General features: G+C 40.2%; 1 protein-coding gene across 7 annotated transcripts in view; it reads right to left on the bottom strand.

Annotated features, from left to right (window-relative positions):
- ARHGEF7 (Rho guanine nucleotide exchange factor 7) overlaps positions 1-14,107 on the bottom strand; it is a 120,629-nt gene that overhangs the window by 39,931 nt on the left and 66,591 nt on the right. For all 7 annotated transcript variants that reach the window (XM_066985651.1, XM_048080779.2, XM_066985667.1 and 4 more), the window contains one exon: positions 6,561-6,683. In XM_066985651.1, coding sequence (XP_066841752.1) covers positions 6,561-6,683 — 123 coding nt within the window. The remainder of the gene's footprint in view (positions 1-6,560; positions 6,684-14,107) is intronic.

The raw sequence follows: 14,107 nt of genomic DNA, 5'->3' as shown, positions 1-14,107 counted from the left end.
TAGGACACTTTGCTGTTTATCTCCTCGGTTTCACTTAATCACAGTGTGAGAACCCACAGAGCAAGTTTAAACCTCGGCTCTCTTGAAGTGTACACAACGTCCTGAGAAACACGCTTAACAATGGCATCATCAGGAAGCCTTTTAAACAGCGCAGTGTTAATAGGTGTAATTAAAACTGAATTACGTAGTTTTCCTCCCAACATTCCCAGGAGGACAATGTTTTCTTTCATACACTTCTATACGTCGCCCTGACAAGTTTCGACATGCTAGCTTGTTCAAACTCCAGCATGAACACAGGCACACACACTCAACACAATAGGAGCAAAAACATTGTTCAAGAAGCGTCATGGTGCAGCCCCTGCTACCAGGCTGCTCAAGCTAAACCAACCTGCTACCTCCGCAGCTTCGAGAACAAAAACTATTTGGCAAAACGGACATTACTTTAGCCCAAAGTGAATGTTCTTCGTTTATTCATAAAGGGCAAATAAAACACAAACGTAATGGAAAGGTTTCCTTTCAATACAATATCGGTGGGTTAGAACACTGTTTGAATATGACAACAGTTCACAACTGTTTCTTAATTAATAGCAGCTTAAAAAAAAAATCACTGTTGTTAGCTTAAGAGCACAGCTGCTTTGACAAAGACAATGGCTCTTTCATGTCACAATTTCAACCAGTGCTTACAAGTACCACTTTCCTAGTCAGTACATGCTAAAATAAAGCTCTGGCCCAGAACTAAACTGGATATTGTTTTTTTAAAGAATAGAAAAAATAAAATATATATCGATTTGTCTGAAAAACTTTTGAACAGTTAAATCATCAACTCAGTCACAACTGCCTATGTAAGTACCTTTTCAGAAAGAAGCAGATGAGATTTCAATTCACTACTTGCGTCATTTTACAGAATAAAAAGCAGAGAAGCATACAAAAGCACTGTGCTTCATTTACCCACAAAAGCTCTAGCTGAAGAGTTCTCCCTCTTCTCCAAACTAAAGTTAGTTCACAGCAGAAGTTATTTTAGAAGTCACTACAAAAAGTGTCTTTAAGCCACATTAACATATTCAAATCTTTCTTAGCACAGCTGCCTCTAAAAGCTGCAAGTCAGATTGGGGAGAGGGAATAAAACAAGTTCAGATGTGCTTACAGTAACAGAAAGCAAAAAAAAAACCAAAGTCATTTAAACTGGAGGAACACACATTCAGGAACTAAAATAAATGTTTGAATTCACAACTTACACTTCTGAAGTAGGTCTCTGTTTGTAATAGATGGAGCAGGAGCTATCATTGCTGAGGGGTCTGAGGACTGCACACAGGCACCGCATTTTGAGAGCGTTGTGGCACAGCTTGCCTCAGCAACCCCTTGACTGCAGCTTTTAATTTCCTAGTGCTAACCTTCCCAGTCGAGCTGCTCACTCGGGGACTGCTGCTCCGCGTATGACATCAGCCTGCACACTTGCAGGCTCAGGGATGCACAAAAGTGGGGGAGGCACAAAGGGTTTTCTGACTCAAGCTGATCTGTATTCCACGCTCCAGTTACTCGGAGTAATTGTAATGTTTCAGCTCCAGAAACTTTATCCAGACTGCTAGGTCGGTGATGCAAATGCAGAATATGCTTGGGATATGTTATCTAAGAAAGCTGAAGAATCTAGCAAAAGTAATATTTGAACAAGTGAAGTTTTGCAAATAGCTTCCAGCTATTCTTCCAGCTGAAAACTGGCTCAACACTTGTTTTGCAAAATAAAAGCAACCAACATTACTGACTTTTGGCTACTTTTTGAGCAAATCAGTTTTTTTTTTTTTAGAAATATTTTTCTTACATTTTGTTTAAACAATGCCATGTTTATTTTAAATAAAAGTCAAAAAGCTTAAAAGCCTCTCTCCCCCCAATAATCACATATTTAATACTGATTACTTTGGGTCTATACTCTGTATTTTTTTTTTTAAGAAGAACTCAACACCCCACTGACTTTTAGACCACCACCCCCTCATTGTTATCCACCTTTCAGGTAGTTCTATACTTAAATTATCTTCTCCCTTGTCATTTTGGATATAGTCTGCATACATTCCCAGTCCTAGCTGATGCCTCTTCTTTTTCTTTGCTGGACTTTCCTCTTGCACTTAACTTTACAGTTTTTGATGTCTGCCAGGGGTAGTAACACCTCAAGTTCCTGAGACTCCTTTCTCCTCTGCAATTATCCATTTCTGTCCTTTGTATTCGACTGTTTTTTTGTTTGTTTGTTTGTTTTAATTGGTTTGAGGAAAATTCTTTCTTTCATGCCTTAGGTTGTTCATCCTGTTTCTTCTCTTACTGGAAGGCAAGCATACTTCTAAGGTCAGAAACTCAAATGGCAAACAATGCTGCTTCAACTAAACGCTGTGCCCTTGAGACAGTACTGCACAATTCTCTCCAAAAACAGTATGGTATTATTGCGTTGGATCATCTACCCTTGGACTTGAACTGGGATCTTCAAGCAGAACTACGGGACTGAAATCTCATACAACACTGCCAAAGAGGTGTGACTGTTAGGGAATGAAGTAAAGAAAATCAGGATCACATACAGGGGCACTACAGTCACTACTGGAGAAGGGACCATGAAGAACGAGCCAAGAGACAGTGATGGAAACAATCAAAACACTGATCTCAGCCAGAGTCACCACTCAGCTACACCTGGTGAGCTCCATCTCTTAAGCTCTAGCCAGCAGCTTAAGACACGATTACAAGTCAAGGTGACAGACCTAAGTATGTTAAATAATTGTCATTTTTCCTTGAGTCTTTCAAATTGGAAGAATGTTAGTTCTGGAAAAAAAAAACATGCAACAGCTCTGACCCAATTCCTCAAACAAAAAGAGCCTACAAAATTTCAAATTGTACAAAACTGGAGAAATTATGCTCAGTAGCTGCTCTAACACCCGTATAAAACTTAGAGTGACACAACTGGAATCAAGTAAGACGATCTGCTCACAATGCTCCAAATTTAAAAGAAGTAACACAGCAGAAGACTTCTGTTGTTGTTCTTATTGTCAGACCCAAATACAACCTCAAAAAACATTTAGCTCTGGAACCTGAACTCCTGGTATGGGCTGTACAAGGTTTTATTCCCATTTCTGCATACTCACGCAGGTCTCTCTATTGATATTTACTTCAGTAGTTTTACTATTAACAGTAAACTTCAGGAAATTAAGGATGTTTGTAGCTTTGAACATTTGAAAATTAAAAAGCTTATTCATGCAGTAATACTAAAATCAACACTTTTCACCCTGTTTATTTTTATTTATACACACATGAATATATATGTACACACCATACACGCACACATCGGCACATGCCTTATTTTGTACTAACTGATTAAGACTACCCATGTTGCTTTTACACATGACCAAGAAGCAAATGACAGAACAGAAGCAGGAAACATCAGGCTGGCATTCACACTGAGTGGCATAGGGGAAAAGTCACACTCCCACTGAATGCCCCTTTTAAATCTCCAGCCCTATCCCAAATACCACTGCACAAAGTCGATTCTACAAAACTCCTTTTCAAAAAAGGCTTTTCAATACAAGTTCAAAATAATTCTGAATAGGTTAGGGTCATCAGTTTGTAAGTATACTTACAGACTCTTCACCGGTTAGCAAGGACCTCTTAACAGGTACTACAACACTGCTCAAAGAGCATGCCTGATGTTTCAGAAAATGACATAAAACCTTTATATATGCAATATTCCATCAAGCCAGATGACTACTTACAGTAATTTTGATGTTACAGTGATCCAACTGGCTAAAGAAACAGCACAGTTAATGCTTCAAAATAATAGCCAATTCCCTTTGAGTTGTTTTTAGTCAGTGACCATAAAAATGCAGTAACAAAGCAAGTATATTATATAGAATAAAAAAGAAAAAAGAAAATAGAGGTAAAAATTCTGAAGTCTCACTTAGGGCAACAATCCAGATTTGGTTTTGTTTTGTTTCATTTTTGTTGATAACATTCCCAGGAAAAGCAAGCAAGCTTAATAAACTGCAGAAATTACTAATTTTATGATATAAGAGCCTGACTTTAAAATGACCTGCTAGTTTTTTCTGTAGAACACGTTTCAGAAGCACAGTTAAGGCATGTTGTCAGTTTACGAAGTGCACAGAGTTCATGGCAAGAAATAATCTGATTTAGACAGCAAAAATTTATATTCTAAACTGAACCACTGCAGACAGTTCCATTTCCCTCACTCTAAAACACTACTGAAAAGTGCAGCTGTTAGAAACTTGATGTTCAAATCTAAGAAATCAAATGTCTATTTCTCTGCCATGTGTCTGTTGGTATTAAAGCACGTAACTATTCCGTAGAAACAGCCAACAAATCATCATAATTTCTTGAAAGTCTAAACCAATCTTTGAGAACTCTGAGAAAATCTCATTTCAATACTGATCTAGTATTAACTGCAACGTGGTCGTTTTGTCACTATTGCAGTCATGACAATCTTCAAACCTCACGGTAATTTTTACATTAAAGTTTATGAGAGATGCTTTCGCATAATAAAACCATTTCAACTAATTAAACAAGGAGACAGTTCTGAGTGTTTTCCTTTTCCCCACGTCCTTAATCACTGTATTCCAAGCAAAAGTGGCTTTTTCTCTCTATATTTAAAATACTGTAATTAAAAGGTTTCTTGTATTCTGAGACGAAAAGGCTTAGAATTGCTCAAAGCCACTTTCCCATTTCTTCACAGCAGCTGCCTGAAGCAGAATTCTCAGCTGAGCCACTTGCTACCTACAGCAATGGCATTCAGCAAAACTGAAGGGCTCAGAATAATAAAATAGGGGTAATTTAAAAAAACAGGATTCACTTCTGTTGACTCATGCCTTACAAGACAATAGCATTAAACAGAAAGCTGTTTATCAGAACTTATCTCCCCCTTGAGCTATCTTTTATGAACAATGCAATTGCTTTGAACCTCCTCCCACATCTGAATTACTTAATTGCTCTATGATACTTATATTGACTCCACCGGGGCTTGACAGCAGGCTGACTTTACAGACCAGAAGCTGATTTTTGCTTAGGACAAACAATGCCCAAAGCAACACAGAAGAGACGAAATACTTCTCTTCACAATTTGCAGAACAATTCACTTTCCTCTCTCATATTCTTAATAACCGTTTCTCAGACATACCCGTTCCCTTTGTTTTCCCAGAGTTCTGAAAATCCACATAATTCTTCACAAATATCTCAAAATCTTAAACGTAGGTGTTTACTTTGCTATCACTTACCATCTCCCATCTACAGATTAAATCCCAGACCTCTGTACAGAAAGAGCACGAAAGCACAAACAACAACAAAATCTAAACGTAAGAGCATTACAAACCCGTGGGCTTAAATCACCTAAGTATTTTAGCATTTACAGATAATGCTACTGGAAGCAGGCAATTTGAAAGAAAACACTAAGGAATTCGATTTTATTTTTCTTTTGGTCTTGTTTAACTTTAATTTGTTATTGTGTCTGACTAAAAATACCTTCTTTCAGCCTAAACTGCAATGTGAATTTGTGGCTCTATTTTCCAAAGGGAACAAAAGATTTACTAACATAAGTAATAGTTCATAGAATGGCTCAGGTTGGAAGGGACCTTAAAGACCATCTAGTTCCAATCCCCGAACTATAGTTCATAGTCTTTAGTAGCTGGAAGCTTTTTGATTTACCCCGTTATGAGTAAGAGTCCTAAATATGCCACAAACTGTTGCTGTTAAAATAAAATGCAAGTTGGAAGAACTTAACGTTACAGAAAACAAGTCAATTATGCTCCTCTTCGTTTAGGGAGAGTTAAGAATATTTAAAGAATCTTGTCTTTGGTCCATAACATCAAGAAAGTCTAGAAAAAGCAAAAATCTGATATCGTGCTAGAATTTGTCCTATGTCTAACCTTAAAGAGAAGGTCATGATTCCATCCTGCACCATAGGCAGACAAACAACACCAAGCTAACAGCTGCTGCAGCATGTGCTCATCAGGAGAATTTATAGGGAAGTTTTATGCAAGCAGATTTAAAATCAAATTCTGGCCTTGATGCTCTTTCCTCAGTGTGATGCTGGGTATCTTCTATACAAATTCGAGGTCAGTCCCAAAGCTGTGCAACCTCTGCAATGTTAACTCAGAATCCTACATCTTGTATAAAGGAGATACCAGTTTTGTGAACTTGAAAGGCTCGTGCTCCTCTCTCTCACTCAAAATTGACCTAAGGTTATACCATTACAAAATTCAGTACATACTAACACACACACAGGCTTTTACAGGGCTAAGTTACAATCAGCCAACTGTATAAAAAGCCTTCTAGTAATCATGTCAATTATGCCATATTCAGCAGACTTTATCCTGACATTCTTAAAATGAAGATGATAATAACTACAGTTTTACATATCCAAAGTCCAGCATGTGCTCCATAAGTGATAAAATTATCTCAGTTGACAAGAAGCTGTCAAAAGTGACAGGCTGGCCATGACTGCATCAAACAGCTTTGTGCCGTGGTTTTTGTTTCAAACAAAAAAAAATGAAAAAAAAAATCTACAGACTATAAGGTAAACATACCTGTGTTCTGTGAGAACATTTACTGCTGATGGATGATTGGCACAGTATGCAAGGTATAAGCTTTTCATTTGTGGCATCAAATTTAGAAAACATCCTCCAACCCTCTGCTGAGCTTCAGGCAACCTAAAAATAGAGTAATAAAGATGAAACAACAGTAATACAAACCAAAAAAATAAATTACAGCTTGACAAGGCAGTGTATATTCTTAATGAGCATCTTTTTAAAAAAAATATAAAAATGTAATATAAAAAAATAATATACATAACATGAATTATATAAACAAACAGGTGGTTTTCTATGGTCACCGACCAGCAAACAACAGCCTTCTCTTCCTTCTTTACAGCTTCAGCCCTGTAACTGTCAGGCCTGCTTATAAGATCACAGTGTAGGCATAACATGGTATATATTCCTAAGACGTTCATTTGGTCAGCCTTTTTCAAGAACTAACACATTGTTTAGGAGCTTGATTTTTAATGAATGTACCTACTGGTTACTATCCACATACCTACACTATGCCAAGTCTCAAAATCAGCATTCAGCACTTTAGCAAAACAGGATAGAGTAAGCAATAGCATTCTCTCCCTCTACCCTCCACCAATACCGACAACATGCTTAAAATATTCATGAAAGTACCATATTAAGTTCTGATAGCACAGACAGACAGTTACAGTGCAATTACAGATAGTTTTTTACACAATCATTCGTCTTGCTTTTCAAGGCCATAAAGCACATTTATATTCGTTTGCAACCAGGGCAAAAGTGCTGCTTTACCACCACTGACAGAGAAATCATTTCTGTAACTTGTGTTTTATTCATCTTCCATGCTAGAATGAACCACGTCTGCTAAACAGTGAAGGACAAATTCACTTTAGGCTTTTAAAAAACAATTCTGTGCATAAGAGGTTTTTGGTGTTTTTTTTTTTTTTGTCAAGTAAGTAACAGTAGCCTCGGTTACTCTGGCCAAACACAAAAACAAAACAAAAAGATGACTCAACAAGTGAAGCAGCATTTAGAAGAACAGGTTATTTTCACACAGTCTTGGGAACAGAATCAGTTTTGACCAGGTTTGTCTGAAGGCTACGTATGCATTTTTTTCCACGTAAGTGATGGGAGCAGGAAGAAAAATAATATGAATACACAGCATGGTTTTCAAAAGATTTTAGCAGACTCATGTAATTGCGGTAAGAAAATATCAGGATTATAAACATCTGACAAAAAATGGCTGTGTGACACCAGCTGAGAACCTGTACAAGCAGCAGAAAGCCTGAATTTTGATTTTGCATCTGTATAAACAGCAAAATTAAGAGTAAGATTATGAGAGCTGTCATTAACTCATTTAGTATCTCCTTAAGGTGCATACTTCATATGTAGAAGAAAAAAAACTCATTTTTTAGAAATCTGAATTATTCCTCAAGTTGCACACAAACTGATGGGAAGTAGTCATGCTCCCTTACTACTACCACGTCATTCTTAGAGCTATTCATAAAAACATCCATACTAGATTATTTTCTATGTGCAAAGGAATAAATTGGACTAACGAGCACGTAAGGGTGCTGGAACAGGTGAAACCCTATTTTCTATTGAGCAACCCCCAATTGAAAGACTAAGCCTCCTCAGAAGCAGGTTATACAGCCAGTTGCTGATTGCATAACCCACGCTGAACTTACCCAGAAGACCGGGCAAAGTTTTCAGCAGTCCTAGGCTGTGTTTGTCCACGATATACCTAAAACCCGTGTACAACATATGCAAGGAGGCAAAATGCTTTAACTTCCTTCAGACATTTCCGTTTCTTGCACAAATATTGTGTTTCCTAACGTAAATATGCCAAGTCTTTGTCTCATCTCGCAAACAGGCTAAAGCAAACAGCAGCTTTTGCTGCTCCTGTTACGCATTTAACTACTCTTGAATCCAGTATTTCACACTGCTCTGAAACTAAGCGAGCCCTCGGTAAATACCCAATAGACACACTGTTGGCAGAGGCAGGTCCTTTCATGCTGACAATAGTTCCGACAATTCTCTCAGATAAAATACTGGTTTTATGTTGAAAAGAAGAATTTATTGTCCTGAACGTGTTCGTAACATTTCTAAATATCAGTTTGTAGTACACTCCCTCTTAAAAAGCGATAGATGATCCGGTGAACTCTAGTACAAAAGATCTGCTCAGGCTCTCAGGACAGCCACTCCTCTAAACAGGGGTACTAATGGTCTTGTCCCACTCCTCCACTTCTTTTACAGTAGTTAAACTTCAGGAGTTCATCCCCCCAAAATAGGCCCCAAACTGCAAAACATTAAGCCCTACTAAGCTGTTCGCTCCCTCTGTATGGTGTGGGAAGACCTCACCTCTGTGAAACCAAAACTGACTGTAGAGATGTTCAAACTGAGAGGCAAGGGAAAGACGTCTCCTTATCTGAGAACGCCATCACTGCAGGTATCCCCAAACCAACCACTGAATACCCAGCTGGCACGCCATGCCAGATGCACTGACCACATTGTCGGCTCTCCTTACGTTAAAAGCTAGGGCCCATATTTTACCCTCTGATAATTATCTCTCTTGAAAAAAAGATTAAATTCTGACACAATGCCGCTTCTGAAGGCATTTCAGGAACAACGGGGCATTCCCCAGCACAGAGGGAAGGCTATTCATAGGGCCACCCTAGCAGGATTTCCCGTCTAGCAGCTAGTCTCCTTCAATAAATGTAAGCATGAGCTAACACCACATTCTTCAAGCAATAGAGACAGCACAAGCCTCAGACTGAAGACGTGCTCGGGGCATACAGCTCAGTATTAAATAGTCAGAGGCCCCAGTAAACAACTGCTGCAAATGGTTAAGTTGTCTCTTCACAGCGTGGCGCCTGGGGAAAAGAAGTGAGTTATGGCTGCTTGCATCAAGGAGACATCTGTGTCTCCTCTGACCGCCACTCTTTTAGGAGAATGAAAGATTGACATTATTCTCTCTCAAATGTTACACACGCATTGTAACTTTATGCCACAGATTCTTTGCTGAATTAAGATAATTAACAGACTTTATGAGGGGGTGGCGACTCATTCCCTTTGACTTTTAACTACGCGCATTAGTTGAGAGTATTCTACTAATTTCACAGGAGTAATTAATAAGTTATGTGCATCTCCTTTAACTGCCTGAAAAACAACAATTTAATGCCTGTCACCACACCATATAAACCTTCTGGTAATTAATGCCTTCAAATTCAATAAAGAGCATAGTTTTATAATGTATTCTGAAGTTGACATCCCAATAATATTCTCATATTTGATACCTTAATTAAAAAGGAATCACAAGTATATATACACGTATTACGTATATTTTTATAGAGATATATTTAAAGAACGGTGATAACTTCAGCTATAAAAAGGCCAAAGACATGTTTTAATTTCATTTACAGAACTAGAGAATGATAAAGTCTCTGCTGTTGTACGCATGGTACAGGCACCATCATCCTACAACTGCACCTACGTTCTCTAACAGATCAGCAGTTTGGTGGAGTTGTATCTGATAGCTACCAGCTTTGTTTCCTCAGGCTTAGAGTGCGCTCCCATCACAAGAACATCTGAGAACAGTAAGAAAGAGATGACCTTGTGGCTCAGTCACACTTGCTTTAAGAACCTGATCAACACCAGTGAGCATAACGGGACTGAAGAAAGCTACAGTGGCAGCCAACAAAGAAATAGTGGCGTTACAGAATAATTACATCCTGTGTACTCTGAAGAAATTTACCTTAGTTTTCATGTTACCGACATTTACAACATTCTGGTAAAGGCTGTGGAAACTCTGATGAATCTGGCAACTTCTAACACAAAGTCAGCAAATGTAGATAACAACGTAATCAGTATTGCATGCTGTACGTGTGCTTTCTTTTTGCCAGGTTGAATTCAGCTGTGCCTAAAGCTCACGTGACTGCGGTTACCAGAAAAGCATTGTGTAGTGTCACCTATGTCCCTGGTCCCTATACATTCACCTGCAGAGCCGATCAAAAACTGGAAATTTTCAGTCATCTGGGCAGCATTTTCTGTCCTCCTCCATTTCCACCAAAAATAATAAAAAAACAGAATTGAGGAATTATACAGGGAATGTTTTGAACTTAAAGCTGGTAGCTGAGAACTTCAAGAACAACTGAAGGTCTGCAAAAATGGTTACAGGACCTCTGTGGCTGATGACTTCAAAGGATGCAGTTTGCAAAAGCAACACAAGATTACGCCATCTCCCAAGGCTTCACAGTTAACAGAGCTGCTGAAATAAGGAAGAAGCCTCACAGCTTTCTGAGCTACTATTTTCACAAACTGAGGCTCTATTCGATTTATTCACAGTCCACCAGACGACCTGCCTTCCCTTATTGAGAATTACAGCCACAGACTGACAGCTTCTACTCCCGGGTGAGCAGAAGAATTCTTTTAGAGCAGGAGACATCTGTTCAATCTCCTGCTACAAAGATATCTATAGAGGAATACTTCAAAACTGGAGATCACTTAGATAAACAGAGAGAGATGGCTGAAGTTGTCTGTTCGGACCCTCCTGTGCTGTGTGAACCACAGCAGAACCGAGAGCTGGCACTGGATCACAGATCTTGAAAGAGCTCTAAAGCACTGGATCGCTTTCTGCCTTCAAGAGACCGGAGCTCTCTTGCTCTGTTTTACAATCAGAAATCCTCTTTTTTGTAACTCATGACTCCAGCAGCGTCTCCCTGCCTTGCCTCTTACTGCTCTTTTCCATCCACCAAAACTAAGTGCACTTGAAGCTGATCAGCGAAGATATGTTCTTCTGAAGCAGATCAGTGAGAAGATCCCTACTCAGTGCTACTTAGACTTGCTTCACCTTTTTTGTTTGCTAAATGACAAAAAGAAATTATGAAGGCAGATGTAACCCCAAAGCATCTGTCTGGCGGTCCCCAGCATCCGGGCAGCCAGACAAGAAATGCTCCCAGGACTACGACAGATGGAGCAGTCCACAGGAGCATCGTGGTTATACTGCAGTGGAGGCCAACCTGGACAAGCTCAAAGAGGACAAACCTACAGCAGTGCACCAGAGGAGCTCTCGGGTTCGGGAACGCGGCCAGGGCAGGAGGAGGGAAGTGTGGCACATAAAAATCAAACAGCACCCTAACAACTCCCTCCCTCAGAACACACCAAAAAAAAAAAAAGCACTACAGCATTATGTGCTTTGAAATCAACCAGTGTTTAACAAAATGAGGATTAAATAAGGCAACACAGCGCAGACAAGAAGAGAAAAAGCATCAGAAAGTTTCACACACAAGGATTTATTAAGAGATAACTGAAATGACAAACTGACTCGAGTGGGGTGTGGAACTCAACCAATATTCAACTCCCAGGCACAAGAGCAGGAGTTTGTCAAGCTACGCAGGCTGGCAGCACCACAACTGGCAGCACATCTGTGCTTGGTCATCGTGACATGTCAAGTCTGAAAAAACATCACACCGGATGCTGCAACTTGAAGTGCCTGAATGATGGAACTGCTAGCTCTCTGCCAAAAATAAAATAAAATGATAAATCTATTTTCAGCCTGGGAGCTGCTCTGAGTTTATAGAACAGGTTCACCAGCCAAAAAAACATGGCAAAACGACAAAAAACAAGACAGCAGGGCAGGCGTTCTTCTGCATGATGGGAATTATCATGGATTAGATTCAAAACAGGAGGAAGCTGGATGCTCAAGTCAATATGCTACAATGAAAATTAAACTGAAAATATAACTTGGCATGGCCAGCGTATTTACAGAAAGGAAATAATACAAAATATTTGTAGTAACCCTTCAGTAATCCTGAGGTATCGCTTTCTTTGCCCACCTACTACAATCCATTATGTTTCCTAACTTGTTACACAGTAATATTTCACTTCCCACGAAGAAAAAACAAAGGCCATTAGGAAAGAGACTGTCACTCTCAGGGATTCAGACACCACTTAGCTAGTCAAGTCTTAAGTTTAAACTTGCCAAAAAGAATACCCTTCTCATTCAAACACAGCATGGAAGAAAGGCCACTTCAAGAATGTCTCTATCGCACTGCTAAAAGTTATCTTTGCTACACCATCCTTTCCGTTCTCTCCAGTCTATGCTGTCTAGAGACTGAAGAGAGGGAGAGAAGCCAGATGGCAGGGGGACATGAGATCCAAAGTCAGCAACAAACCCAGACATAAATTAGTGTCTAGAGGAGACACGGCTTACACTTTGTCATCACAAAAGCTTCCTCTTAACATGGAGCAGCTCAGAGGAACAGAGGAGGGAGAAGTCAAAACACAACACACAGAGCTCATCTAGAAGATCACTGCTGCCAAAATAGGTGTTTTCTCCTCCATCCAACACATTCTCTCCTACTCACAGCCAAGTACTCCCAGTAGTTAGTTCCCCTGCACAGGCTGAAGCTTGTCTCAACTCTCAGTAGCAATTCAAATGATTAATTTGGCAGAAAACAAGCAAATTTGGATTAGCAGCCACATTAGGTCACCACGTGGTCAGACAAAAGAAGAACACAAGCAAGGAAAAAGAACTGACATCAACTACCTGGATTCATGCAAAGCATTTGACACTGTCCCCTATGATATCCTTGTCTTTAAATTGGAGAGACATGGACTTGATGGATGGACGACTTGGTGGGTAAGGACCTGGCTGGATGGTTGCAAGAGTTGCAGTCAACAGCTCAATGTCTGAGTGGAGATCAGTAGTGAGTGGTGTTCCTTAGGGGTTGGTACAGGGAACGGTGCTGTTTAACATCTCTGCTGGTGACATGGACAGTGGGATTGAGTGCACCCTCAGCAAGTTTACCGTTGACGCCAAGCTGTGTGGTGCGGTCAGCACGCAGGAAGGAAGGGATGCCATCCAGAGGGACCTGGGCAGGCTTGAGAGGTGGGCCTGTGCGAACCTCATGAAATTCAACACGGCCTAGTGCAAGGTCCTGCATCTGGGCCAGGGCAATCCCAGACACAAACACAGATTGGATGGAGAATGGATTGAGAGCAGCCCTGAGGAGAAGGATCTGGAGGTGCTGGTTGATGAGAAACTTGACATCAGCTGTCAATGTGCGCTTGCAGCCCAGAAAGCCAACCACATCCTGGGCTGCATCCAAAGCAGTGTGGCCAGCAGGGTGAGGGAGGTGATTCTCCCCCTCTGCTCTGCTCCTGTGAGACCCCACCTGGAGCCCTGCGTTCAGCTCTGGGGCCCCCAGCACAAGAAGGACTTGGGTGTATTACAGCGAGTCCAGAGGAGGGCAACAAAGGTGATCACAGCTGGAGCACCTCTACTATGAGGACAGGCCGAGGGAGTTGGGGTTGTTGTCCCTGCCTGTGGCAGGGGGGGTGGAACAAGATGGTCTTTAAGATCCCTTCTAATCCAAATCATTCTGTGATTCTATGCAAAGGATACAACCAAGGTTAAGAACAGAAACTCCACTGAAAATGTAGTTCCAACAGTAGAAAACTGTTAGGACAATCAAATGTGATGCTGACCTCCTTTCTTGCACCCCCAAAGTGCAGAGGTACAAGCTAAAAAATATTCAACCACCATTCACCTAACCTATGGAAGGAAA

This window comes from Anser cygnoides, chromosome 1, assembly GCF_040182565.1.
Source record: "Anser cygnoides isolate HZ-2024a breed goose chromosome 1, Taihu_goose_T2T_genome, whole genome shotgun sequence".
NCBI lineage: Eukaryota > Metazoa > Chordata > Aves > Anseriformes > Anatidae > Anser > Anser cygnoides.
The sequence above is the reverse complement of the archived record's forward strand: the minus strand, read 5'-3'. Positions and strand labels throughout refer to the sequence as shown.